The sequence below is a fragment of the Hylobates moloch genome, unplaced genomic scaffold (genome assembly GCF_009828535.3).
Source record: "Hylobates moloch isolate HMO894 unplaced genomic scaffold, HMol_V3 SCAFFOLD_5, whole genome shotgun sequence".
NCBI classification, from domain to species: domain Eukaryota; kingdom Metazoa; phylum Chordata; class Mammalia; order Primates; family Hylobatidae; genus Hylobates; species Hylobates moloch.
Window position 1 is genome coordinate 53,172,810 of NW_026652280.1, and position 25,597 is coordinate 53,198,406.

Genomic DNA, 25,597 nt, shown 5'->3' on the forward strand with positions numbered 1-25,597 from the left:
TTCTAGGGAATACCATGATCACCTAGACAATATCAAAGATCTCTGCAGCTCAGACTATTCTGATTATTGCACTGACTTTGCTGACCATTACAGTAACCACATTCACCTTGTCTTTAGCAATTAAATGACACTCCTACCTCTGCCACCTGGGATCCTATCATTCCCAATGAATTCCAGGAGCCTAGTTTGATGTCAGCAGTTCCCCTGTCATTACTAATTTAAAGTAAATAGCCAACAGAGCTCCTCAAGGGTGGTGAGGCTCCCCTCATGAATAGAGAAATAGGGAAATGGTAAGAATTAGGGGCACAGGTCTTTACCTCCATTCTCTTCTACCGGGCTACAGGGGACCACAGTTTTCTGAAGTGTTCCTTATTTACTTATTATATCTGAGTTATTAAATGTTTAAACAGATTTATTGTCATCTAACACTTTTTTATAAATATGATGTCAATTCAGTAGAATTTAGAGCATGCTGTTACTTTAGATGAAGTAGTTCCTTATATTTTAAGATTTTTTTTAACATTCTGTTTTGTTCATGCTTCATGAACAAATCTGCCTCACTTATTCATAAATGACCTAAACATAAATCTGAATTTTAGTTGGGTCTTTTTTGAGAATTCCTAATTTCTCATAGCTTTGATAAAATGACTATCCTCTGGACCCACATGTGTGATCAGGACCTACATGATAAATCCACTCTAGCATCCCAATTTCCCCAAGTCTTTGGATACAAATATTTATAATATACAAATAAAGTTCTATAATCTATCTCAATTTCACTTTCAGGCCACCTTCTGATCAAGCTTTAAGTCAACCAACTGAATTAACTATTAGAGCTACTCCTAGCCTTCTCTCTGATCTAATGTCTTCTGTCTAGTATCTCTACTGGTGAGTCCATATCAATAACTTCAGCCTGACCCAACTTTATATTCCTTCTACTCTGAACCTACACCCTTAGGATTCATTCCCACACCATCCCCTCAGGTAACTGCAGGCAAAATCAGGTGCTTCGTACCTCATTCTCTGGGGGCTGCTGGAACTTGAGGCTGATATAGGTATAGAAGCAATGAGAGGTGGTGAGGATAGGTCCTGAGGAAGATCAGTAGTCCCATGTAAGGCAACTTCCTTAAGGGAAGCCAATACAGGTGCTACAGGAAACTAACCTCCTTCAGACAGCCAGGGGTAGAAGGACTGGCAAGGGCAGTTCAATAGAAATAGAACTGAGGAGTTCAAGATACCCAGTTTCATCGGAATCTGCTCATATCTCTCATACAATTTTTAATTTTCCACTCTTTCCCAATAAATGTTGTACACTTTAACCCAAGAGATCTTACAGGATTGGAAATTCAATTTGCACTGTAATTCAGCCACCTGCAGGAATAGACTTTGGGTTTGGTGTCCAGAAATCTCTGCCTTTGGCTACAAGAGATAAGGATTTCTTTCAGGGCAATCACAGATGATTTCACTCCCTTATGTGGACTCTGAGCTCAGAATTTACAGCCCTTTTCTTCCTTAAGTTCTCCAGTGTACTATGAAGGAACCAATCTATCTCATTATTATTGTCACTAAAATGTTCTGTGGTAATAAATACTTGTTCTCCCAAAGCCTTGTCTTCTAAGGGCATTTAATTTCTACTGTCTACAAGTTTTGCCACTGCATGCCACGGACCACCAGTGTCCCTTTTACCACTAGAGACAGGACCATTATTGCTGTTAGATCTGATTAGACCAGAGAACCAATTCTGGAAAACCCAGAACTAATTCAGGAACCCATCTTTTAAGGTGCTACTCCTCTGCAACTACCAATGGTATAAAGCCCTGTATTAGTTAGCATTTGACCAGAGAAGACTAGAAATGACACAAAATATGGCATTACCAGAGATTTGGCCATGTGTAATTGTTAACCTAGTTAAACAGTTCATGTTCAGCTGTAACTCTGCATCTGGTGCTAGGTCTGGCCCAGGGTTCAGAGGAGCCAAAAGAGAAGAGGAGTTAAGGAGCCCAGCTGCTGGGCAATGCCTATGCCAGCCCATGCCAGCAACACCTTTGAGCTGCAACAGCATCTGTTGTCCTCACCCTGATCTTCTAAGCAAAAGAATATGGCTGCAGTTTCACATTTACCTTTCAAAGTCAAAATGCTTCATGATCCTTGCTAAGAATGCAAAAGAAAAAAGAAATCTCGGAAACAGTTCCAGCTTAGCTAGTTTGACACAATACAAGTCCAGCACACCATCTTTGTCTTAAAAACATGTAACTTTCTTGGAGCAGTCCTGAGTTTTAACTTCTAACTCTTCTATCATTGCTTATTTCTTTCAGTATACCTCACATTTCCAAAGGGGTATTTCATTTTCCCCAACTGCTTTTCTTTCAAATAGCCTTCTAGTCTAGTGTAACGGTTGCAAAATATTCCATTTCCTTTCTTTCCCCTTTTTTTTAGTTTCCTTCTGCTTCATGCCTCGTTTTTCTTCCATGTTCTCCCTTTTATCTTTCATGTAAAGGTTTTTCCTCAAATATCTGGTGATCCTTGCCAATATGTTGTTATTTAAAAGTAATGCACCTATTAGTATTTCAGGCTTCCTCTTTCCTCTTAGGCTAGTTATTTTTCTCAGAAAGAATGCCTCTAATCACTAGTTTGAATCAACTTTCCAATTCTACTGAATACCCTTACTGCCATTCTTCTCCTTTCTTGTTCTTGTTAATATATGTTTTCAGCCTCTCTCATTTATGTGGGACTTGTGAAAAAACGATAAGCCAATAATATGCAATTTAACATATTTCACAGTAAGTCCATAAAGATAGCTGACAAAGAGTCAACTGTTAAGTCTCTGGAAAATTTTAAAGACCAAACTAAAAATTCAGATTTATGTTTAGGTCATTTATGAACAGCAAGGCAGATTTGTTCATGAAGTGTGAAAACAGAATGTAAAAAAAAAAAAAATCTTAAAATATAAGGAGCTGCTTTGTCTAAGGTAACAGCATGTTCTAAATTCTACTTAATCTATATATTTATAAAAAGAGTTAGATGACAATAAATCTGTTTAAACATCTAATAAGTCAGATATAATAAATAAATAAGGAACCCTTCAGAAAACTGTGGTCCCCTGTAGGCTGGTAGAAGAGAATGGAGGTAAAGAGTGACTGCTACTTGTGCCCCTTAAGGAAATGCAAATTAAAGCTGGGCCTTTCATGTGAATAGACTTTTAGTTAAATTACTTATATACCTTTTCAGAGTGAAGAATCACCTGTAACAGCAACCAGAAACAGAGAATTACCTTTAAGAAATACTGTTTGTCTCCCAAAGGTTTTAAGCCTTTAGGTTTTCCAAAATAATTTCAGGCTTAGTATTTCAATTATAATCTAACCCTATCCTCAAATGATTAAAACTAGCAAATGTGGTAAAGAAAATCACACCTACTTAAGATCATTTAAATATCCATAAGAATTCAACCTGGTTCTCTATTTGAAAATGTACACATTTCTAAGTTATAAAAAAAACTATCCCTAAATGATCTTAAATGTTTTATAATCTAAGTATTTCTCACATAGGGTATTTTAGAGGTTGTTCAACACTTCTACACCATGTTTCCATGTAAAAACAGAACTTTGACCTTTGAAGAGAGCACAAAGGAATGGTAGAGATGCAATAAACAAAAAATTGCAGTGACAAACATTTTTAAATGATTGATCATATCTACTGCTAACAAGAAAATGGAGAAATAGGCACTCGATCAGCAGTGGAAACTTTTGGAATGCTTTTGGTAAGCATTATGAGTGTCTATTAAATTTTGTGCATATCCATGGACCCAAAAGTTCCACTTCTAGAAATCAATCCTGTAAAACAAATGATTACATGAAGATAAAACAGGATGCTCATTATTTATAATAAACAAATGAAAATACTCTAAAGGTCTATCAGTGGATACGTAACAGTATGGGAAAATGGCTACGATGGTTAATTTTATGTGCCAACTTGACTGGGCTAAGGGTTACCAGATAGCTGGTAAAACATTGTTTCTGTGTCTATAAGAGTGTTTTGGGAAGAGATTAGCATTTGAATCAGTAGACTGAATAAAGAAGAACCACCCTTACCAATGTAAGGATGCATGACCCAATCAGTTGAGGGCCTGGATAGAACAAAAAGGTAAAGAAAGGGCAAACTCACTGTCTCTTCTAGAGCTCGTACATGCATTTTCTGCCTTCAGACATCAGAGCTCCAGGTTCTCATTGCAGTATTTACATCAGTGACCCACCTCCAGTTAATTCCCCACCCCCATTCTCAGGCCTTCTGCCTTGGACTGAGAGTTACACCACACCACTGGCTCCCCTGTTTCTCAGGACTTCACATTCAGACTGTATACCACCAACTTACCTGGGTCTCCAGGTTGCAGACAGCATAGCGTGAGACTTCTCAGCTTCCATAATCATGTGAGCCAATTCTCATTTTTAATATTCCTGTATATACATGTATATATGTATATCCTACTGGTATGCTCTTCTGGAGAATCCTATTAATGTCCAAGACACACTGTCCCACAAATTATAGAATAGTGCTTTTAGGATGATCCTATTATAGTACTTAAAAGCACACATTTCTTTGGACATGTACTTGGGTTCTTCTACTTACTAATTATAGAACTTTGGGGAAGCAACTAATCCTCTCTATACCACAATTTTTTCATTTGAGGAAAACAATAGTATGATCTTACAGAGGAATTGTGAGGACTAATGAAGATAATACATTCTAATTGCTTGATAAAGCTAAACTGTGATTATTACACATATATTTTAAAAGCACATGTATATATAATGATTGTATTAGGTTGAACGATCTGAAACTGCCAATACTTAATTAACAACCGTTCATCTAAAAAAACGGCAAGTTCGTATGGTTTAACCTAATATATGCATGGAATTTTCAGAAAGAATATCCAAGGAAAAGCTGTTTTAAATATTCTTCTATTGTTTCCTTACAAGGGAAAAATACTCTTCTCTACCATTTGGACATTTTAAATGTGAACATAGTTAAACATTCCCTCCTCTCAAATAAAAAGCTATCTATACCCCTTGCTTTAAGCAGCACTATCTTAAAAGCATGGCAGACATAGGAGATCCCCCTTCCCTTCCCCCTAAATCAATAATCATTTGTTGACCGAGCAATCTACCTTCTTTTATTACTCTTCCAGGGAGATTCCACTTCATTTTAGAGAAACTTAAAGAATGCTGGCGTGCTCACTTTGGTAGCACATATACTAAAACTGGAATGATACAGAAAAGATTAGCATGGCCCCTACACAAGATAACAAGCAAATTCATGAAGCATTCCACATTTTTATATATATTTCATAAAATGCTGGCATTGGAAAACATGTTAGAGATTGTACACTGAGGTAAATTCATGCTAGTTTAAACACTGTCAGGAAGTTATTCATCAAATCTAATCTAAATATTACAATCCAAAGAGATCTGGTTTTAAAAATTCTATAACTCTTTCTTTACAAAATGAGTGGAAATAAAGAAGTCAAGAAATAAAAATAGGCCGGGCGCGGTGGCTCAAGCCTGTAATCCCAGCACTTTGGGAGGCCGAGGCGGGCGGATCACAAGGTCGGGAGATAGAGTCCATCCTGGCTAACATGGTGAAACCCCGTCTCTACTAAAAATACAAAAAATTAGCCGGGCGTGATGGCGGGTGCCTGTAGTCCCAGCTACGCGGGAGGCTGAGGCAGGAGAATGGCATGAACCCGGGAGGCGGAGCTTGCAGTGAGCCAAGATCGTGCCACTGCACTCCAGCCTGGGCGACAGAGCAAGACTCCGTCTCAAAAAAAAAAAAAAAAAAAAAAAAAAAGAAATAAAAATAAAATAATAGGCCAGGGGCAGTGGCTCACACCTGTAATCCCAGTACTTTAGGAGGCCGAGGCAGCGGATCACCTGAGTTCAGGAATTTGAGACCAGTCTGGGTAACATGGTGAAACTTGGTCACAACTAAAAATACAAAAAATTAGTCAGGCGAGGTGGCGTGTGCCTGTGGTCCCAGTTACTCAGGAGGCTGAGGTGGAAGGATGGTGTGAGCCTGGGAGGTGGAGGTTGCAGTGAGCTGAGATCGCACCACTGCTCTCCAGCCTAGGTGACAAAGCAAGACCCCATCTCAAAACAAAAAACAAAACCAAAAACATTCTATCAGGTACAGTCAAAGAACTATGTACAGCACTGAGTTCGAGAAGACCACCACAAGTCTGTTGCTTTGGAAGCCCTATCTTGCTACATACTGAAGCGATTCATGGAAAGACAATAGTGTAGAAAATAATTAAGTCCACAAATCGCTACTACCACGTTCTCTGAAGATGACAAAGCCATGGACTCCGTCTCACTCTGCCACCTGCTTTTTCCTCTTACCTGGTATAGACACACATGTCAACCATCAGAGTTCCTACGGTTCATGGACAGACCCCTCTCCAGTACCATCCCTCCTCTCCAAGACACTCCCATCTAGCTTCCCAGACTTTCTTTTTGGCTACAAGCAGGACGCTTCTGCTGCCTGCTGAAAATCAGATTCATGTAATTCTGATTTTCAATCAAATTTTCTAATGCATTGCTAACTGAAGTTTCAAAAAAGTCCTTTCTACTTTTATCCTCAAGAACAGAATTATAGGCCAGGTGTGGTGGCTCACGTCTGTAATCCCAGCACTTTGGGAGGCTGAGGAGGGCAGATAACCTGAGGTCAGGAGTTCAAGACCAGCCTGGCCAACATAGTGAAATCCCATCTCTACTAAAAACACAAAAATTAGCCGGGTGTGGTGGCATGTGCCTGTAGTTCCAGCTACTCGGGAGGCTGAGGCAGGAGAATTGCTAGAATCCAGGAGGTGGAGGTTGCAGTGAGCCAAGATTACGACACTGCACTCCTGCCTGGGTGCCAAAGCGAGACTCAATCTCAAAAAAAAAAAATAGAATAGAATTATAGAGTAGCACTTTAACCCACTTCTAGAAAGAAAGGACATATACTAATACATATTGTAATTTCTTTATTAAGGTTAGCAAATTCTATTTTAAGTAAAATGATACTATAAGCACCATGTAGCTAATTTGGTGCTGTAAACCTGTTACAGAAATATCACCATTATGAAATCAACTGAATAATTACATGATCTTGGGAAGCTTCATTTATTTATATTAGTAAAAAAGCATTGAAAGTAAAATAGTATGCTGAAATTCCTTTACACTTTCATAGCTCCAAAAATTGATTTTGTATAATTTTTTAGACATGTTATTATGTAAGGTTAAAATATAACTTATCTTTGTGTTAAAAAAATAAACATTGTTATTCATGTTGGATCATTAATAAGGCATGCAAAATATTTGAAAGTATAGCTAATGGAGGAAAAGAGAACCTTTCTAATCCAAGGATCTCTAATGAACACAGGAAGTAAACTGATTAACATTTTAAAATTCCAAAGAACCCCAGACACATCACTGATGTAATACACATACACAATACACACATACAAATACTCTAAATCTTAAAGTTTTATTTTACTGTATCAATATCTGTAGGGCCTATATTAATTTAAAAACTAATTTCATATATATAACTTCAAACCACAGCAGTAAAAGGAAAGGACACATTTCAAAGTACTCCCAAATAGTACATTTTAACTATTTCTCCACCTTCCTACGACCCACTAACCAATAAGCTTATGGTATAAATATCTTATTCAAAATTGTAATTGGTACTTGCTGCTCTTTGTCAGGATAACATGAGGAGATAGCGGCTGATGCTATTCAATTTTACCAAGACTTCAGAGAATATCAAGTGTAAATTCCCAAAGGCTAGGTTAATATATAAATTATACAAATAGATCATGTTTAATGAGAAAAGTTTTGCTTTATCATAACAAAAAATACTCAAGGACAAAGGTCTAAAACTAATTTCTCCCAATAAAGGTAATCTTCGAATGTTAAAGCGCTATGTTTTTGAATGTTACATTTTTTTAAAAACTACCATCATTCTATTCAATCTTCCCAACTGAGAGTGCTCCCTTTTAGTAGGAAAAAACCTGCATTCAAACTAAAGAGTCACCCTCTGAAGAACTAGATTCTACTCCCACTTCTCTCTGGGATTATATGCTGATTCTAAAAAATTTAACTCAAACATGTTAAGATTTCAGGTTCCCATCGATAAAGAAAGAAGCAAACAAAAAGTAAAGCCTTTGTTTCCAGAGTACAGAATATTGAAAGTAAAAATGGTTTCATACATCATTTTTGTGTTATTTGTGAAGAAATAAAGCAAGTGAATAAAGGGTTTTTAACAATTGTAGCTAATGCAAATCAGCGGTATAACTAATCATTGAAAGCAAACAATAGGGCTCTCTCCTCTCTCTCCTTTTTTCTTTTATTTTTTTTCTTAGGCAGGGTCTTGCTGTGTCACCCAGGCTGGAGTGCAGTGGCCTGATCACAGCTCACTGCAGCCTTGACCTCCTGGGCCAAGCTATCCTCCCTCCTAAGCCCTCCAAGTTGCTGGAACTGCAGGCGCACACCACTACGCGGTTTTTTTTTTTTTTTTTTTTTTTTTTTTGGAAAGACAGGGTTTTATGACCCACCCTCCTCAGCCTCTCAAAATGCTGGGATTACAGGCTGGAGCCACTGCCCAGCCTGTCTCTCATTTTGAAAAGAAAAATGCCTTTAAAGTTAAAACACCATGAATAAAAATCAACAACAAGGAAACTAGTGTTCAGCTAATTTCAAAATAAGAATTGTACTAAAAATGTCACCAGCTGATTAAAGAAATAGATATTTTCAATTCAAGTTGACATTACAGTCATCCCTTGGTATCCTCGGGGGACTGGCACCAAGATATACATAACAAAAACCAAAGACGCTCAAGTCCCTGATATAAAATGGCATAGTATTTGCATGTAACCTACGCACATCTTCCCGTATACTTGAAATCACCTCTGGATTACTTATACTACATAATACAATGTAAATGCTATATAAATAGTGTAATACTGTGTTTTTAAATTTAGTATAGTTTTTAATTGCTGTAGTGTTATTTTTTATTATGTGATGTTTTTTCCTCCGAATAATTTTGATCTGCAGTTGGTTGAATACACAGATGTGGATAGAACCCACAGATACAAAGGACTGATTATATGACTATTATCTCAGCTTAAAGTCCAGGAAGTACAGGAGAAAATATGCATGCCTGAGTTCTCAAAACTAAAGAAGCACCAAGTGACAGACAATTCAATATATTTATATCCAAGTTAGTAAACATTTGTTTTGAAACTAAAAATTAAATAATTTTGCATTTTATTGTAGATAAATCACATAATGGTTTTTATCATTGTTTTGAACACAAACAGCACATTCGGTTTTCTCCCTAACCAATGGATTTTCTCAGATTCAAACATATAATAAATAAAAACACCTAAAAATCTCTGTTTATCATAAATTAGAAAGTATTCTCTATAATTTGCGACAAATTCAAAGGAGAATAAGAATTGATGCTCAGGAGAGATTAATGATTAACATTTCAAATTCACTATGGGCCATTAATGCTAGTGATAAAATACTATTAAAAGCTGAAATCATGGAATTATTACTATGATTACAAATATGACAATTCATTAAGCACTTACTTGAGGCCAGACACTAATTAAGTACTTCACATAAACCAATCCTTAAAACATAAGACAGGCGACATGCCCATTTTACAGGTGGGGATAATTGAGGTATGGGGTTTAAAGAACTCGTCCAAGGTTACAAAGCTTAACAGAGTCAAGAAGCAAACCCAGATTTTTCTGAGTCCAAAGCACATATACTTATCCCATGTGCTCTGATGATTTCTCACAAAGCAAACATTTAACAGAATTTGTTGTATAATGTTACTATAGTAGAAAAGTCAGGAACTTAGACATGCCTATAACACATTCTCAAAGGAATTAAAAGTTACAAATAACTACTCTTGCCACAAAATGAAATGTATGCTAACAAAGCATATTTATAAGAATATACTTAAGGATGAAACAGCACACCCCAATTTAAATAAAATATTTACACATATCATATACAAATGGAACAAAAACAAAGAGCAGTGAGTTGTTCTGTACTAGAACAACTCAGTAGAGTTGTTTCTAGCAGAAAGATAAATTCTATGCTGAACTAGTTTTTCCATACTTTTTTTTTTTTTTTTTTTGAGATGCAGTCTCACTCTGTCGCCCAGGCTGGAGGGGAGTGGCGCGATCTCGGCTCACAGCAACCTCCGCCTCCCGGGTTCAAGTGATTCTCCTGCCTCAACCCCCCACATAGCTGGGACTACAGGCACATGCCACCATGCCCAGCTAATTTTTGTATTTTTAGTAGAGACGGGGTTTCACATGTTGGCTAGGCTGGTCTCGAACTCCTGACCTCAAGCAATCTGCCCACCTCAGCCTCCCAATGTGCTGGGATTACAGGTGTGAGCCATCATGCCCGGCCAGTTTTTCCATACTTTCAAACATATTACATTAAGATTTGGGGCCAAAAGTGTGGCTCATGCCTATAATCCCAGCACTTTGGGAGGGAGAAGTGGGAGGACTGCTTGAGGCCGGGAGTTCAAGGCCAGCCTGGGCAACATAGTGAGACCCTTGTCTCTACAAAAAAAAAAAAAAAAAATTAAAATTAATCTGAGGTACTTAAGTAGTCAAACTCATAGAAACAGCAAGTAGAATGGTGGTTACTAGGGGCTGGCGGAGAAATGGAGAATTGTTTACCGGGTATAGAATTTTAGTTTTACAAGATGAAAAGGTTTTGGAGGTTTTTTCAACAATGTGAATGTGTTTAACACTACTTAATTATACACGTAAAAATAAGATGGTTAAAAAAAGGTTTGATACTAATATATAAATAGTCATAAATAGAACTATATTGGGCTACTATATTCGGCAGTCCTGCAGTGCTGCCCAATATAGTGGCCACTAGCAGCATATGGCTATTAAAATTTATATTAAACTAAAAAAATTAAAAATTTATTTTAGTCACACTAGCCACATTTCAAGATCTCGACAGCCATATGTGGCTATTCAGGACATTGCAGACACAAACATTTTCAAAACCATACAAAGCTCTATTAGATAACACTGGTTCGGAGTGTACAGAAACAGACCCAAATTCATCCAAGAATTTCTATTTTTGATATACAATTGTGTGTGATAAAGGGAGCATTTAAAATCAGCAGGGAAAGAATTACTGAGTAAATGGTGTTGGGACAATTAGCTAGCCTAAGGGAGAATGAGAGAGGACTGAGGGACTAAAGCTAAATACACACGTCAACTCTTACTCGAGTTCGGTATGAATCAAAGATTTATGCTTAAAAAGTGAAATGATAAAAGCAGTAACACATAATTCTAATTAAGAAAGGGCCTTCTAAATAGAATATAAGCCCAAAAGACAAAAATAAAAATGAAAGACTGTGGCATTTTTTAAAGGAAAAATAAAAACTTTTAGATGAATAAAGCCCAGACAAACTGAAAGAAAATGGGGCTAGGGAAAATGGGTTGTTCTATTTCCTTAATGGATTGAAAATTGTAACTCTATGGGAAAAAGAAAAATTGAAAATGCCTATTTATACATGAAAAGTTGCTCAACTTACTCGTAACTTAAACAATCTATTAAAACTTGCATTTTCAGTCATGAGATGGCAAAGATAGTTCCCAGTGTTAATGGGAGTGTGGTGAGATAGGCACACTAATGAATATAAAAACTGATACAACTTAGAGGGTAATTTTTAAATAGTTAATAAAAATCATGAGCAACAAATAATATTTATGTATTACATAATACTGAGTGTGGGAACGACTTTAAAATAATCTGAGGGATGAAAATTTTAACCTAAGAAAGTTGGTGCAAATATAAATGAAACAAGATTCAGCATATACTGATGGTCCTGTCCAGGTGAGGTGGCTTACACCTGCAATCCTAGCACTTTCGGAGGCCAAGGTGAGTGAACTGCTTGAGCTCAGAAGTTCAAGAACAAGCTGGGCAACATGGCAAAACTCCATCTCTACCAAAAAAAAAAAAAAAAAAAAAAAAAAATTAACCAGGCATGGTGGTGTGTGCCTGTAGCTCAGCTACTCGGCTGGGTGAGAGGTGACAGGATTGCTTGAGCCCAGGAAGTTGAGGCTGCAGTGAGCCAAGACTGTGCCACTCCATCCTGGGTGACAGAGCAAGACCTATCTCTACATAAATAAATGAATAAGTAAATAAATAAAATTAAATTGATGGTCGCTGGAGCAGGGCGGTGCTATATAACAGTATAAGCACAGATAAGAAATACCTGAAGAATAAGTTGAATAGTATGAGAGAGATTGGTCAAGCTACAGTCAACCATTTCAGATATAAAGAAAATTACTTTAAAATAAAGGCAGTTTTTTGTACATTATATAGGACACAGTTCTACCATGCTATATAATTTACAAAGCCCTTTCTTAACTTTCACAATCATATGAGGGTTCATTATACTGCTCTCTCCACCTTTGTATATATTTGAATTTTTTCCCATAGAGTTTTTCCTAATGTTCATACCCTTTAAGTCAGGAATTCCATTTCTATGAATTTTGCCTGTACTTACATTGTACAAGCACACAACAATATAAGTGCAAAAATGTTATCTGAGGCAATAAAGGCAAAAACCTGGAAACAACCTAAATGTCCATTGGAGGGTTGGTTGAATAAATTATGGTTTACTTAAATACAGTAATGTCATACGCCCTTAAAAAGTATGGAAGTAAATTATATGAGGTAGACTGTGGAAAGGGGGAAAATATTAAGGGCATAATAATAGGTACAGTTTGATCATATTTAACTAAAAACAAAACCACACGTGTAGATTTGTGAATGCATGTCATATATGTGCCTGTATATATCCTGGAAGGATATGTGAAAAACTTAACAGTGGTTACATCTGGTTGGGCAGGAGAGGGGGAAAATATTTCACGTTACATTTAAAATGAAAAAGAACTAGAATTTTTAAATCTTTCATCTATTAAGGTGAGTGGCGTTCATTTAGAAACTACCAATGTTCAGGATCAACAATGGTAGGAAGTTTGCCTCAAAGTAGATTTAAATTCTATAGAAGTATAAGATGAGCTATGGCTCTTTCATTGCTGACCTTATCTCAGAGCCCTTAGCATATACCTCTATCTCAGCCCTGATGATTGCTTCTAAAGCCAAAAGGCTAATATTATCTTTTTTTTTTTTTTTTTTTTTTTTTTTTTTTTTTTTTTTTTTTGAGACAGAGTCTCGCTCTGTTGCCCAGGCTGGAGTGCAGTGGTGTGACCTCGGCAAACTGTGACCTCCACCTCCCGGGTTCACGCCATTCTCCTGCCTCGGCCTCCCGAGTAGCTAGGACTACAGGCGCCCGCCACCACGTCCAGCTAATTTTTTATATTTTTAGTAGAGACTGGTTTTCACCGTGTTAACCAGGATGGTCTTGATCTCCTGACCTTGTGATCCGCCCACCTCGGCCTCCCAAAGTGCTGGGATTACAGGCGTGAGCCACCGCGCCCGGTCCTAATATTATCTTAAATAATTACTCTGAAGATGTAAGTAAGATCCTTTCTTGGTGTTAACCAAACAATTAAGGTTATTTATTGAGGATACATGTGCCTATTCTATGGGGAATACAAAAGACTATTATTATAGTCCTTGCTCAAAAAGTTTATAATCTAACAGAAGAGAAAATGTTCATACAAGGAAGCAATGCCATGCAAACACATATACTCAGAAAAAAAGAAGCTGGTATGGGAATGAATAGTCAGGGTTTATGAAAGAAATAAGAGGACAGATTCAGTCTTACAAGATTAGCCAGATTTAGACAGAGGGAACAGGATTGCATGAAAACACTAGAAACAATGTACAGAAATAAAAAATTTAAATACTGGAAGACTCAATACGACTGGAGATGGGGGAAAAAGTATGAAATAAGTAACAAGTTCAAGGTGATACACATCTTTACAACCTGGCAAAAATTAAGATTTTATAAAATTGGCAAAGATGAATTTTAAGAAGTGTCTGGCAGCAACAGCGTGCATAACAGGGTAAACTATTTTTAAGTCTTTGCTTCTTTTTGGTTTGCTTTCTTGACATTAAAAATAAAATAATGAACATTATTTCAATACCTCAATTCCAGATTCTAGTGGTCTCTTCTTCCTTGGTCCAATAGCGGCAAGAGCTGTGAGATTAGCATCTCTATGCTGTATCTGTGCAAGTTCCAACTGCTGTAACTAGAAGATGGAAGAAAAAAAAAATCAATGTTTACACACATTCATGCTCAGAGGGAAAAAGAAACTGATTACTAAGCCTATTTCTGCATTCGCCAAATAAAGTTACGATATAAAATAAACATTAGATTCCCATAACAGCCAAGGGCACATTTTCTGATTCTTTTACACCAACAAACTCTTTAGTTCTTAATCTCTGTATGAAAGAGGCAGAACTCAGGTAAAGGAGAAGTACAGAAAAGAAGAAAGGCATCTAAAGCTTAACTTCTCCCAGTATAACCACAGATAAGAAATGCCTGAAGAATTAAGTTTAACAGTAAGTCAGAGAGAGATTGATCAAACTATAGTCAATCATTTCAGATTAAATTTACTTTAAAATAAAGACAGTTTTTGTACATTATTGCACAGTTCTACTATGCTATATAATTTACAAAGCACTTTAATTCTCACAACCATATTGAAAGGTGATTGCTATAATATAAAAATTATACATCACCCTCTTTTTATTAATGGAGACAGTAAGGCTCTGAGAGGTTAGGGCACCTTCATAAAAGGCACCACACAAGTAGTAAGCGGTGGAAACAGCACGTGGAGCAAAATGCTCTCATTAAAAACCTCTTTAATACATCACACTTTCTCATTTGCAAATAAAAGTCTTAGATTTACTCTATAATCTTCATGGCAAAATTCTAAAGTGATTTAGTACTGTTTTGTTGTACAGCTTTCGTCATACTTAATCAAGAATGCCCAAATCTATAGGGTATAATGTTTTTTTGTATGTGGGCAAAACTATACAGGGGTATGCATGAAAGATGTCCTATTAAAAGGCAGAAACTGCATTATTTCATTGAGGCAACTAAGTGTCAAATTAGGTATTCTGTTTAAAAAAAAAAAAACACCAAGTGAGAAAGTCAAAATAGAACACCACTAGATAAATCCCTAGGCTTTTTCAGAAGAGAGGAATAATGTTCAATTCCCGTCAAAATCCTATTATTAATATCAATACTATGGAGGGAAAAAGAGGAAAGAACCTGGGGCCGGTTGACAGTCACATATTCAAACAAGATCAAGACAGTTAAGTGAAAGTAATCTGTTGAGAAACCCTATACATGTACTGAAAATATTCTTTCAAAAGAGTACTAATCAAAATCTTTTAACACATGTTTAAAAATAGAGCAGGTTGAAAACAAAAAGTAGTTTGTGGTGAAACGGTCAGTCTTAAGGAGTTACCAAGTACATAAATTCCACTTTAAGATTACTTCAGATTATTTTAATATTAGGGCAAAGAATGAATAACTGAATAGGTAACTGAATCTTTAGTAAAGCAGAAAATAATTGCTATGTTCTGAACTTCTAATGTTGAAATCCTAACACCCAGGGTGACTCGTATTAGGAGATGGGGCCTCTGGAAGGTGATTAAGTCATGAGGGTGGAGACTTAGTGCCCTTATAAAAGAGACTTAAGAGAAATCCCTTGCCCCTTCCACCAAGTGAGAACATAGTGAGCAAGTAGGCTCTAACCAGACACCAAATCTGCTGGCACCTTGATCTTGGACTTCCTAGCCTCTATAACTGTGAGAAATAAAATTCTGTTGTGTATAAGCTACCCAGTCTAAGATATTTCATTACAGCAGCCCCAATGAACTAAGACAACAATTAATTAAAGGAAATAAACTAAGAACCATTTTCCACTTGCTTCACAAATTATAGGACAGAAATCCTTTTAAACTGTGTGTTTACTTATAAATAAATTGTTAGAAAAGTGTTTTCAGAAGTTATAAAATATCTCTTGTTGCTGCTGGCCTTTTTAATAAAAAATATAGTTTTAGAGTCTAATGCTGCCACAATTCAGAATTTCTAGGTGACAAAATAATGATTTCAGTTAATCTACACTGCAGTACAAATCAAACAACAAGCTATATTTTAAAGTCCTTCCCTGTAGAGAAATGGCATCTGCAAGATAGTCAAACCAAATACAAAGGTTTTTAAACTGACCACTGTCTTCAAATTCCCCTATGTGTAGTATAACATTTTCTCCCATTCTGCAAATTATACTTTGGTTTTCTGAAGTCTCTCACACAAAATTTTAAAAATTTCACAAAAATCTAACAAAAATGGAAACTGACCATAGTTTTCATTGGCCCTGTATTTATAACAAGCTTTCTCAAAACCAGTGCATCTTGGCAAGCACAAAAGAGTAAAACCAGGCACTTTTCACCAGAAAAGGAGGAAGTTCTGAGCATTAATGCAAATCTGGCATTTATCAAGGATAAAGACTACAATAAGTAACCTCAGTTCAATAAAAATAGCCATTGAGTTAGAGGTTTGCCTGTGGAAACAGGATTGCAAATGATACGATTATCTATGCAGAAAATCCCAAGTTGTCTATATATAAAAAAAATCCTCCTGAGACTGATAAGTGAGTTTAGCAATATTACAAGACGCAAGGTTGACACATGCAATAAGTGAGTTCTAAATACCATTAAGGTACAATTGGAAACTTAAAATTTTTTAATGTCATTTATAATTGCTCTCTCCCAAATGAAATACTGAGATATAAATCTAACACATACAGGTATTTCTACACTATAAATCATGAAATGCCTTTGAAAGAAATAAAAATAAATAAACAAATGGAAAGACATGCTGTGTCCAGGCTTGTAAGACTCAACAAAGATTTCAATTCTCTCCAAATTCATCCACAGACTTAATACAATTCTAATAAAATTTTGTTGTGGATATGGATAAGTTGATTCTAAAGTTTATATGGAAAGAAAAACGAACTAGAATAGCTACATGGTTTTTTTTTTTTAAGAAGGACAAAATTGGAAGAATCATACCATGCAATTTTAAGACATCTTGTAAGGCTACAGTAATCAAAATAATGTAATACTGGCAAAGGGACAGACACACAGGTTAACAGAACAAAACAGAGAATCCACAAATAAGATGCATATAAATATGGCCAATTGATTTTTGGCCAGGTGAGAAAGGAATGCAATTGAGAAATGACAAAAATTCTCTCCTTGACCAAACTTCTGAGCCCTCTTTTCAACCAGGCCTGAACCTTGGCCTAAAAAACATTAACACAGTTTCTAACAGCTCAAGCCGTAGGATGGCCTTAACTTCCTTAAAGAGCCTAACTGAAAAAACTCAAGACTGCTAGAATAATTTACTATTTGTTCCATCCAACATCTGATGATAAGGCCCCATCTTCCAGCCTCTATGGAAAGGCAGGAGCTGATTAAAGTCTATTCTTACCACTTCGGTGTCTGGCATAGTCTTTTACACAAAAGTTGTGGGGCTCGGCGCTGCGCTCAAACCTGTAATCCCAGTATTTTGAGTTCAAGGTGGGCGGATCACTTGAGGTCAGGAGTTCGACACCAGCCTGGCCAACATGGTGAAACCCCATCTCTACTAAAAATACAAAAAGTAGCTGGGCATGGTGGGGACGCCTGTAATCCCAGCTACTTGGGAGGCTGAGGCAGGAGAATTGCTTGAACCCAAGAAGAGGAGGCTGCAGTCGGCCGAGATCGTGCCACTGCACTCCAGCTTGGGCAACAGAGTGAGACTCCATCTCAAACAAACAGACATCAAATGTTGTTGAACAACTGAACATCCATGTGCAAAAATTTTTTAAAAATCAATCTGGATCCAAACCTCACACCTTATACAAAAAATAAATCAAAATATAAATGTAAAACTATAAAAATTTATAGGAAAAAACCATAGGAGAACATGACTTGGGGTCCAGCAAAGAGTCCTTGAACATGACACCTAATGCATATCTATATGAGAAAAAATTGGTAAATTGGACTGCATCAAAATTTAAAAGTTTTGCTCTTTGGAAGACACACTTAAAAGAATTAAAGGACAAGCTACTTTATTTCCATGTCTCCAATCTATTTGTCTTTCTTGCTTCATTGTACTGATAAGGACTTAAACTATAATGCTGAATAATACTGGTAAAAGCAAGTTTTTTTGTCTTTTTCCTAATCATTGGAAGAAAGCATTCATTCACCATTAAGAACGATATTAGGTGGGTTTTTAAAGCTATCCTTTATCAGTCTGAGGAAGTCTCTTCATTTTTAAAATTTCTTACTTTAATAGAGACAGGAATCTCGCTATGTTGCCCAGGCTGGCCTTGAACTCCTGGTCTCAAGCTATCCACCGGCCTTGGCCTCCCAAAGTGCCGAGATTACAGGCATGAGCCATCAGGCCCAGCCAAGAAAGTCTCTTCTCTTCTTAGATTCCTGAGAGTTTTTATCATTAATGGATTTTAAATTTTATCAAACATATTTCTAAATTAATTGATAGAATCACATGGTGTTTCTTAGACTATTAATATGATAGATTATATTGACTGATTTTCAAATATTAAAGCAGCTTTTCATTTCTGGAGTATAATATACATAGTCATGGTATATTATTCTTTCATATGTCAAGGATCAACACATTCTTTTTATATCAAATCTAAACTAGATTTGATTTGCTAACATTTTGTTTGGGATGTTTATATCTATGTTCATAAGAGATATTGGCCTGTAGTTTTCTTGTTTTGTAACATCTTTGTGGGTTTAACTATTAGGGCAACAATGGCCTCATAAAATGAACTGGAAGTGTTTCTATCTCTTCTATTTTCTGGAAGAGGCTGTGTAGAAGTGGTATTAATTCTTCTGTAAATGTTTGGTAGAATTTACTAAAAATCTGTGCCGTATCTCTCTTAGAAGGTTTTAATTACAAATTCAATTTGTTTAATAATTACAGAACTAAAAAAATTAAAAAATATTACAGAACCATATCATCTTGGCTAAGTTTTGATAGTTTGTGCTTTTCGAGGTATTGGTCATTTAATCTATCTAAGTTGCCAAACTTATGCACAGTTATTTGTTATATTTGCTTTTGGAGAGAGGGGTGTGACGGGGGGACAGGGTCTCACTCTGTTGTCTAGGCTGGAGTGCAGTAATGCGATCTCATCTTACTGCAACCTTCACCTCCTGGGCTTATGGGATCCTAACTCTGGAGGATGGGATCTGGGGGTAAGATCCCATGAGTCCAAGAGGCAGAGGTTGCAGTGAGCTGAGAGCTCACCACTGCATTACAGCCTGGGCAACAGAGCAGTATTAATGATTTCTCTTCTTTGTTTTTTCCTTTCTCAGTCTTATGAAAAGTTCTCAATATTGTTGATCAAAGAACCAGCTTTTGGGAACTTTTTTCCAAAGTCATTGATCAGTACTTAAAGATAGGTGCTTCCTTCTGCTTGCTTTGGATCTATATTGTTCTTCCTATTCCAGTTTCTCAAGGAAGAAGTTTAAATTATTGATTTGAGGCCTTTCTTCTTTTCTAATGTAAGCATTTTCTCCCATCTTGTTACTTTAGCTTACCTATATCATTACCTGTGATTTGAGTTGCTTAAAGATATAGTTCCATTTTTAATCCATCCTGAGAGTCTCTTTTAATTGGTATATTTGAATCATTTACACTTCATGTAATAATTGTGATTAGATTTAGGTCTATCATTTTGTTTTCTGTGTGTTCCCTCTGTTTTTCATTTCTCTGTTTCCCTTTTTCTACTTGTAATTATTTGAACTTTTTAACATTTTAATTTATCTACTGTATTTTGTATTAACTCTAAATGTTTTATATTAATTTTAGTGGTGGCTCTAGGGATTACAATATACATACTTAAATTTTCAATCTGCTCAGCATCAATATTTTACCATTTCAAGTGGAATATAAAAACCTTGGCCATCTATATGGCTCTTTATCCTCCACATTTTGCTGTAGTTGTCTTATATATTACATGTACATACAGTGAAAATCTCTGGTGTTAATTTTTCTAATCTATGCATATGGTAAATCTCAATTTATCCTTAATGAATTTCACCAATCATCATTTTTTACATCAGTCATATATATTTCATTAAATCTTTATTTGCATATGTTAGATTTATGATCCTTTAATATCTTATTTTATTTTCTGTTTGTTGCTGGTGTTTAAAACTATAACTGATTATTGAATATTAATTTAATTTTTATGAAGTCTCACACATAATTGTACATATTTATGGGTACTTAGTGATGTTGTAATACATATACAGTGATCAGATGAGGGCAACTAGTATACCCATCATCTCAGATATTTATTGCATTTTTACGTTAAGAACATTCACTAGCCTCCTTGTAGCTACTTGAAACTATGCATTAGTAACTATAGTCATCCTACAGTGCTATAGAACTTACTTCTCCTATCTAGCTATAATTTTGTATCCTTTAACAAATCTTTCCCTATCCCCTTTTCCCTCCCGACGCTTTGCATCCTCTACTATTCTCCGTTCTCCTTTTTACTTCTATGAGACCATTCCCCCAGACCCTTTCCATCCTCTACTATTTTCTGTTCTCCTTTTTACTTCTATGAGACCAACTTTGTTTTAGCTTTCACAGATCAGTGAAAACATGGTGTTTAACTTTTTTCTTCCTGGAATACTTTACCTAACATATGTCCTCCAGGTTCCATCCATGTTGTCATAAATGACAAGATTTCATTCTTTTTTATGGCTGAATAGTATTCCACTGTGTATATATGACACATTTTCTTTATCCATTCATCTGTTGTTGAACACCTGGGTTCATTCCACATATTGGCAATTATTAATATGTATAGTGCTGAAACGAACATGGGGGTACAGATGTCTCTGTGATACACTGATTTCTTTTCCTTTCTCAGTACTGGGATTGCTGGATCATACGGTAGTTCTATTTCTAATTTTAAGAGGAATCTCCATGCCATTCTTCACAGTGGCTATACTAGTTTACATTTTCACCGACAGTGTTTAAGAATTCCATTTTCCCTGAATCCTCGATAACATTAATCATTTTTTGTCTTTTTGGTAACAGCCATCTTCACTGGGGTCGAATGATATCTAGTTGTGGTTTTAATTTTCATTTCTCTGATGATTAGTGACACAGAACATTTCTTCCTATACCTGTTGGCTGTTTGCATGTCTTCTTTTGAGATATGTCCATTCTGATCATTTGCCCATTTGTTTTTAATTTTCTTTTTCTAGAGACAGGGTCTCACTCTATTACCCAGGATAGTATGTAGTACCATGATCATGGCTCACAGCAGCCTCAACCTCCTGGGCTCAAGTGATCACACTACTTCAGCCTCCCAAGTAGCTAGGACTACAGGCCTATGCCACCATACCTGGCTAACCTTCAGTTTTAAATTTTTTGTAGAGATGGGGTCTCGCTATGTTGCCCAGGCTGATCTCAAACTCCTGGCCCCAAGTGATCCTCCTACGTCTTTCTTCCCAAGTGTTGAGAGTATAGGCATAAGCCACTGCACCTGGTTCATTTGCCAATCTGTTAATCAGACTGATTTTTTTGCTGTTGAGATGCTTGAGTTATTTGTATATTCTAGATATTAATCCACTATCAGATGAATAGTTTGCAAATATTTCCCCCCATTCTGTAGTCTATTTTTTTCACTCTGTGGATTGTTTCCTTTGCTATGCAAAAGTTTTTCATTTAATATAATCCCATTTATTTTGGCTTTTGTTACATGCGCTTTTGAGGTCTTATTCATAAAATATTTTCCTGACATAAAGTATGTCCTGAAGCATTTCCTGTTTTCTTCTAGTAGCTTTATAGTTTCAAGTTTTACACTTAGATCTTTGAACCATTTTGACTTGATTTTTTAATAGGGTAAGAGGTGGAGGTCTACATTTATTCTTCTGCATATGGATATCCGTTTTCCCAGCACCATATTTTTTGAGGAGAACATGCTTTCCCTGGTGTATGTTCCTGGCACCTTTGTCAAAAAATATGTTGGCTGTAGACACCTTGATTAACTTCTGGATTCCCTATTCTGTTCCATTGGTCTATGTTTATGTTTTTGTTTTTATGCCAGTCACATGCTATTTCGGTGACTACAGTTTTGTAGCATATTTTGAAGTCTGGTAGTGTCATGCCTCCAGTTTGTTCTTTTTGCTCAGGATGGCTTTGGCTATTTGAGGTCTTTTGCAGTTCCATATGAATTTTCAAATTTATTTTTCCTATTTCTGTGAAGAATGTCCTTGGTATTCTGACAGATTGCACTGAATCTGTTGATTGCTTTGGGTAGTATGGTCATTGTAACAATATTAATTCTTCTGATCCATAAGCATGAGATGTTTGTATATTTGCTTGTATCTTCTTCAGTTTCTTTCATTAGTGTTTTATAATTTTCCTTGCAGAGTTCTTTCATCTCCTGGGTTAAATTATTTCCAGGTGGTTTTGTTTGTTTGTTTGTTTGTTTGGCAGGGATTTTAACTGGGATTGCCTTCTTGATTTTGTTTTTTCAGCTAGTTCATTATGTAAGGAATACTACTGATTTTTTTTTTTTTTTAAACAAAGAGTTGTATGCATTTATTGCATTGGTAGTCAATAAGAATCCTTTGAGATGGCAACAATAGACACTGGGGACTTTTGGAAGGGGAAAGAAGGAACAGAGGAAAAAGTGTTGAAAAACTAACTACTGGGTACTATGCTCACTACCTCGGAGCTGGGATCAATCGTACCCCAAACTTCAGCATCATGCAATATAATCATGTTACAAACCTGTATGTGTACCCCTGAATCTAAAATTAAAGTTGAATCTATTTTTAATAAAATCATTTGTTATTAAGCAGTTTTGATCCTTGGGTCAAGGTCTTAGCATGCACATTGTTTATTTGGTTAATCAAAGACATATATATAAGTGCCTAGAGTGTTGACGCCTGGAAGAAGCCACTGCCACATATATTAGAGTTATGGGGTTTCTCTTTAGTATGGCCGCTCTGAGTTAGATTAATGCTTAAACAAATGATTAAGGATTTACCAAACTCACTGCATTCGGAAGCTTTCTCTCAAGTGTAAGTTCTCTGATGTTGTGCATGGTGTAAATTTTAACTGAAGATCTTGCCACATTCATTGCAGTTGTAAGGTTTCTCTTCAGTATGGATTATCTGATGTCTGGTGAAGTTTGGTTGCCAAGACAAGGACTTAGCACTTTCATTATATTTGTAAGGTTTCTCTCCCCTATGGATTACCTGATATTTAGTAATGCTTGAATGCTCACTAAAGGCACTGACACTTATTACATTTGTAAGGTGTCTCTCCAGTATGGATGGAGGTATGACTACAGTAGACAAAATTTCCCACAGTCACTACATTTGTAAGGTTTCTCTCCAGATGGATTACATGATGTTTAGTATGGCTTGCACACTCAGTAAAGGCTTTGCCACAGTTACTACATCTGTAAGGCTTCTCTCCAGTGTGATTTCTCAGATGGCTTTCAAAGATATGAGATAACTAGAGACCCTGTCACATTCATTCTATTCATAAGGTTTCTCTCCAGTATGGATTACCTGATGGTTAGTAAGGCTTGGACAATTTTTCCCTTCACCCATTGGTTGTCCAGGAGACTGTTGTTTAATTGTACAGTTTTGAATATTCCTCTTATTGATTTCTACTTTTATTCCATGGTGGTCAGGTAAGATACTTAGGATATGATTTCGATATTTTAAAATGTTTGAGGCTTGTTTTATGTCCTAACATCTGGTCAATACTGAAGAATGTTCCATGTACTTCTGGAAAGAATATGTATTCTGCAGCTGTTGGGTGAAATGTTCCATAAATGCCTGCTAGGTCCAGTTGGTCTATAGTACAGTTTAAATCCAATGTTTCTTTGTTGATTTTCTGTCTACATGATCTGTACAATGCTAAGAATGGAGTGTTGAAGTCTCCAACTATTATTGTATTGGGGTGTATCTTTCTCTTTAGATCTAATAGTATTTACTTTATATATCTGAGTGGTCCAGTGTTGGGTACACATATATATTCACAATTGTTATATGTTCTTGCCAAATTAATCCCTTATTGTATAATGTCTTTGTCTCTTTACCATTTTGACTTGAAGTCTGTTTTGTCTCATGTAAGTATAGCTACTCCTGCTAGCTTTTGGTTTCTGTTTGTGGAAATGTCTTTCTCTATTCTTCACTTTCAGTCTATGTGTGTCTTTACAGCTGAAGTGAATTTACTGTTGGCAGCATACAGTTGAGTCTTGTTTATTTAACCATTTGGCTAGTCTATATCTTTTAAATGGGGAACTTAATCTGTTTAAACACAGGATTATTACTGATAGGTGCGGACTTATTGCTGTCATTTTATTGATTGTTTTCTGGTTATTTTGTACATTCATTGTTCCTTTCTTCATCTTTTAGTGGTTATTTGTGTAGGTGGATCTTTTCCTGTAAAGAAAAATTTGTTTGATTTCGATTTCTCTTTTCTGCATTGGTTCTACCAGTGAGTTTTATAGCTTCACATCCTTTCAATGATGGTTGTCATTTTTTCACTTTCAAAGGTAAAACTACCTTGAGTAGCTCTTGTAGGCCTTGTCTAATGGTGATGAATTCCCTTATTTTTTGATTGTGAGACATTTTATTTCTCCTTCATTTCTGAAGGATAGTTTTGCTGGGTATAATATTCTTGGCTGGGCCAGGCGCAGTGGCTCACACCTGTAATCCCAACACTTTGGGAGGCCGAGGCAGGCGGATCACAAGGTCAGGAGATCCAGACCATCCTGGCTAACACGGTGAAACCCCGTCTCTACTGAAAATACAAAAAATTAGCCAAGTGTGGTGGTGGGCACCTGTAGCCCCAGCTACTTGGAAGGCTGAGGCAGGAGAATGGCATAAACCCGGGAGGCGGAGGTTGCAGTGAGCCGAGATCATGCCACTGCACTCCAGCCTGGGCAACAGAGCAAGACTCCATCAAAAAACAAACAACAACAACAAAAAACTATATATATATATAATTCTTGGCTGGCAGTTTTTAAAAATTTTCCCTTTCAGATATATTATCCCATTCTCTCCTAGCCTGTATAGTTTCTGCTGAGAAATCTACTATTAATCTGATAATACCTTTATTTGTGAATTGACATTTTTCTTTTGCTGCTTTTAGAATTGACTTTGACTTCACAATTTCACTATAATGTGCATAGGAGAGGACTTGTTTGGGATGAATCTACTTGGGGTTCTTCCAGCTTCCTGAACCTGGATGTCTTTCTCCAAATACTTGAGAAATTTTCGGCTATTATTTCATTAAATATGTTTTCTACATCTTTTCACTTCTTTTCTCCTTCCGGAATGCCCATAATGTGAATATTTGTTTGCTTCATGGTGTCCCATAAATCCTGTAGCTTTCTTCATTCTTTTTTTTGGGGGCGGGGGTTCTGCCTGTGTTACTTCGATCTCTTCAAGTTCAAAAATTCTTTTTTTCTGCTTGGTGTAGTGTATTGTTGAAGGTCTCAACTGTATTTTTTATT

The 25,597-nt window shown here is 36.3% G+C and overlaps 1 protein-coding gene and 1 non-coding gene across 5 annotated transcripts in view; one reads left to right on the forward strand and one right to left on the reverse strand.

The window, feature by feature from the left end:
• Nucleotides 1-25,597, reverse strand: part of TAF4B (TATA-box binding protein associated factor 4b) — a 167,856-nt gene that overhangs the window by 22,188 nt on the left and 120,071 nt on the right. For all 4 annotated transcript variants that reach the window (XM_032152604.1, XM_058438534.1, XM_058438535.1 and 1 more), the window contains exon 14: nt 14,150-14,254. In XM_032152604.1, coding sequence (XP_032008495.1) covers nt 14,150-14,254 — 105 coding nt within the window. The remainder of the gene's footprint in view (nt 1-14,149; nt 14,255-25,597) is intronic.
• Nucleotides 5,225-5,330, forward strand: LOC116469967 (U6 spliceosomal RNA). The gene has a single exon (XR_004248416.1). It is a non-coding gene; the product is annotated as a U6 spliceosomal RNA (small nuclear RNA).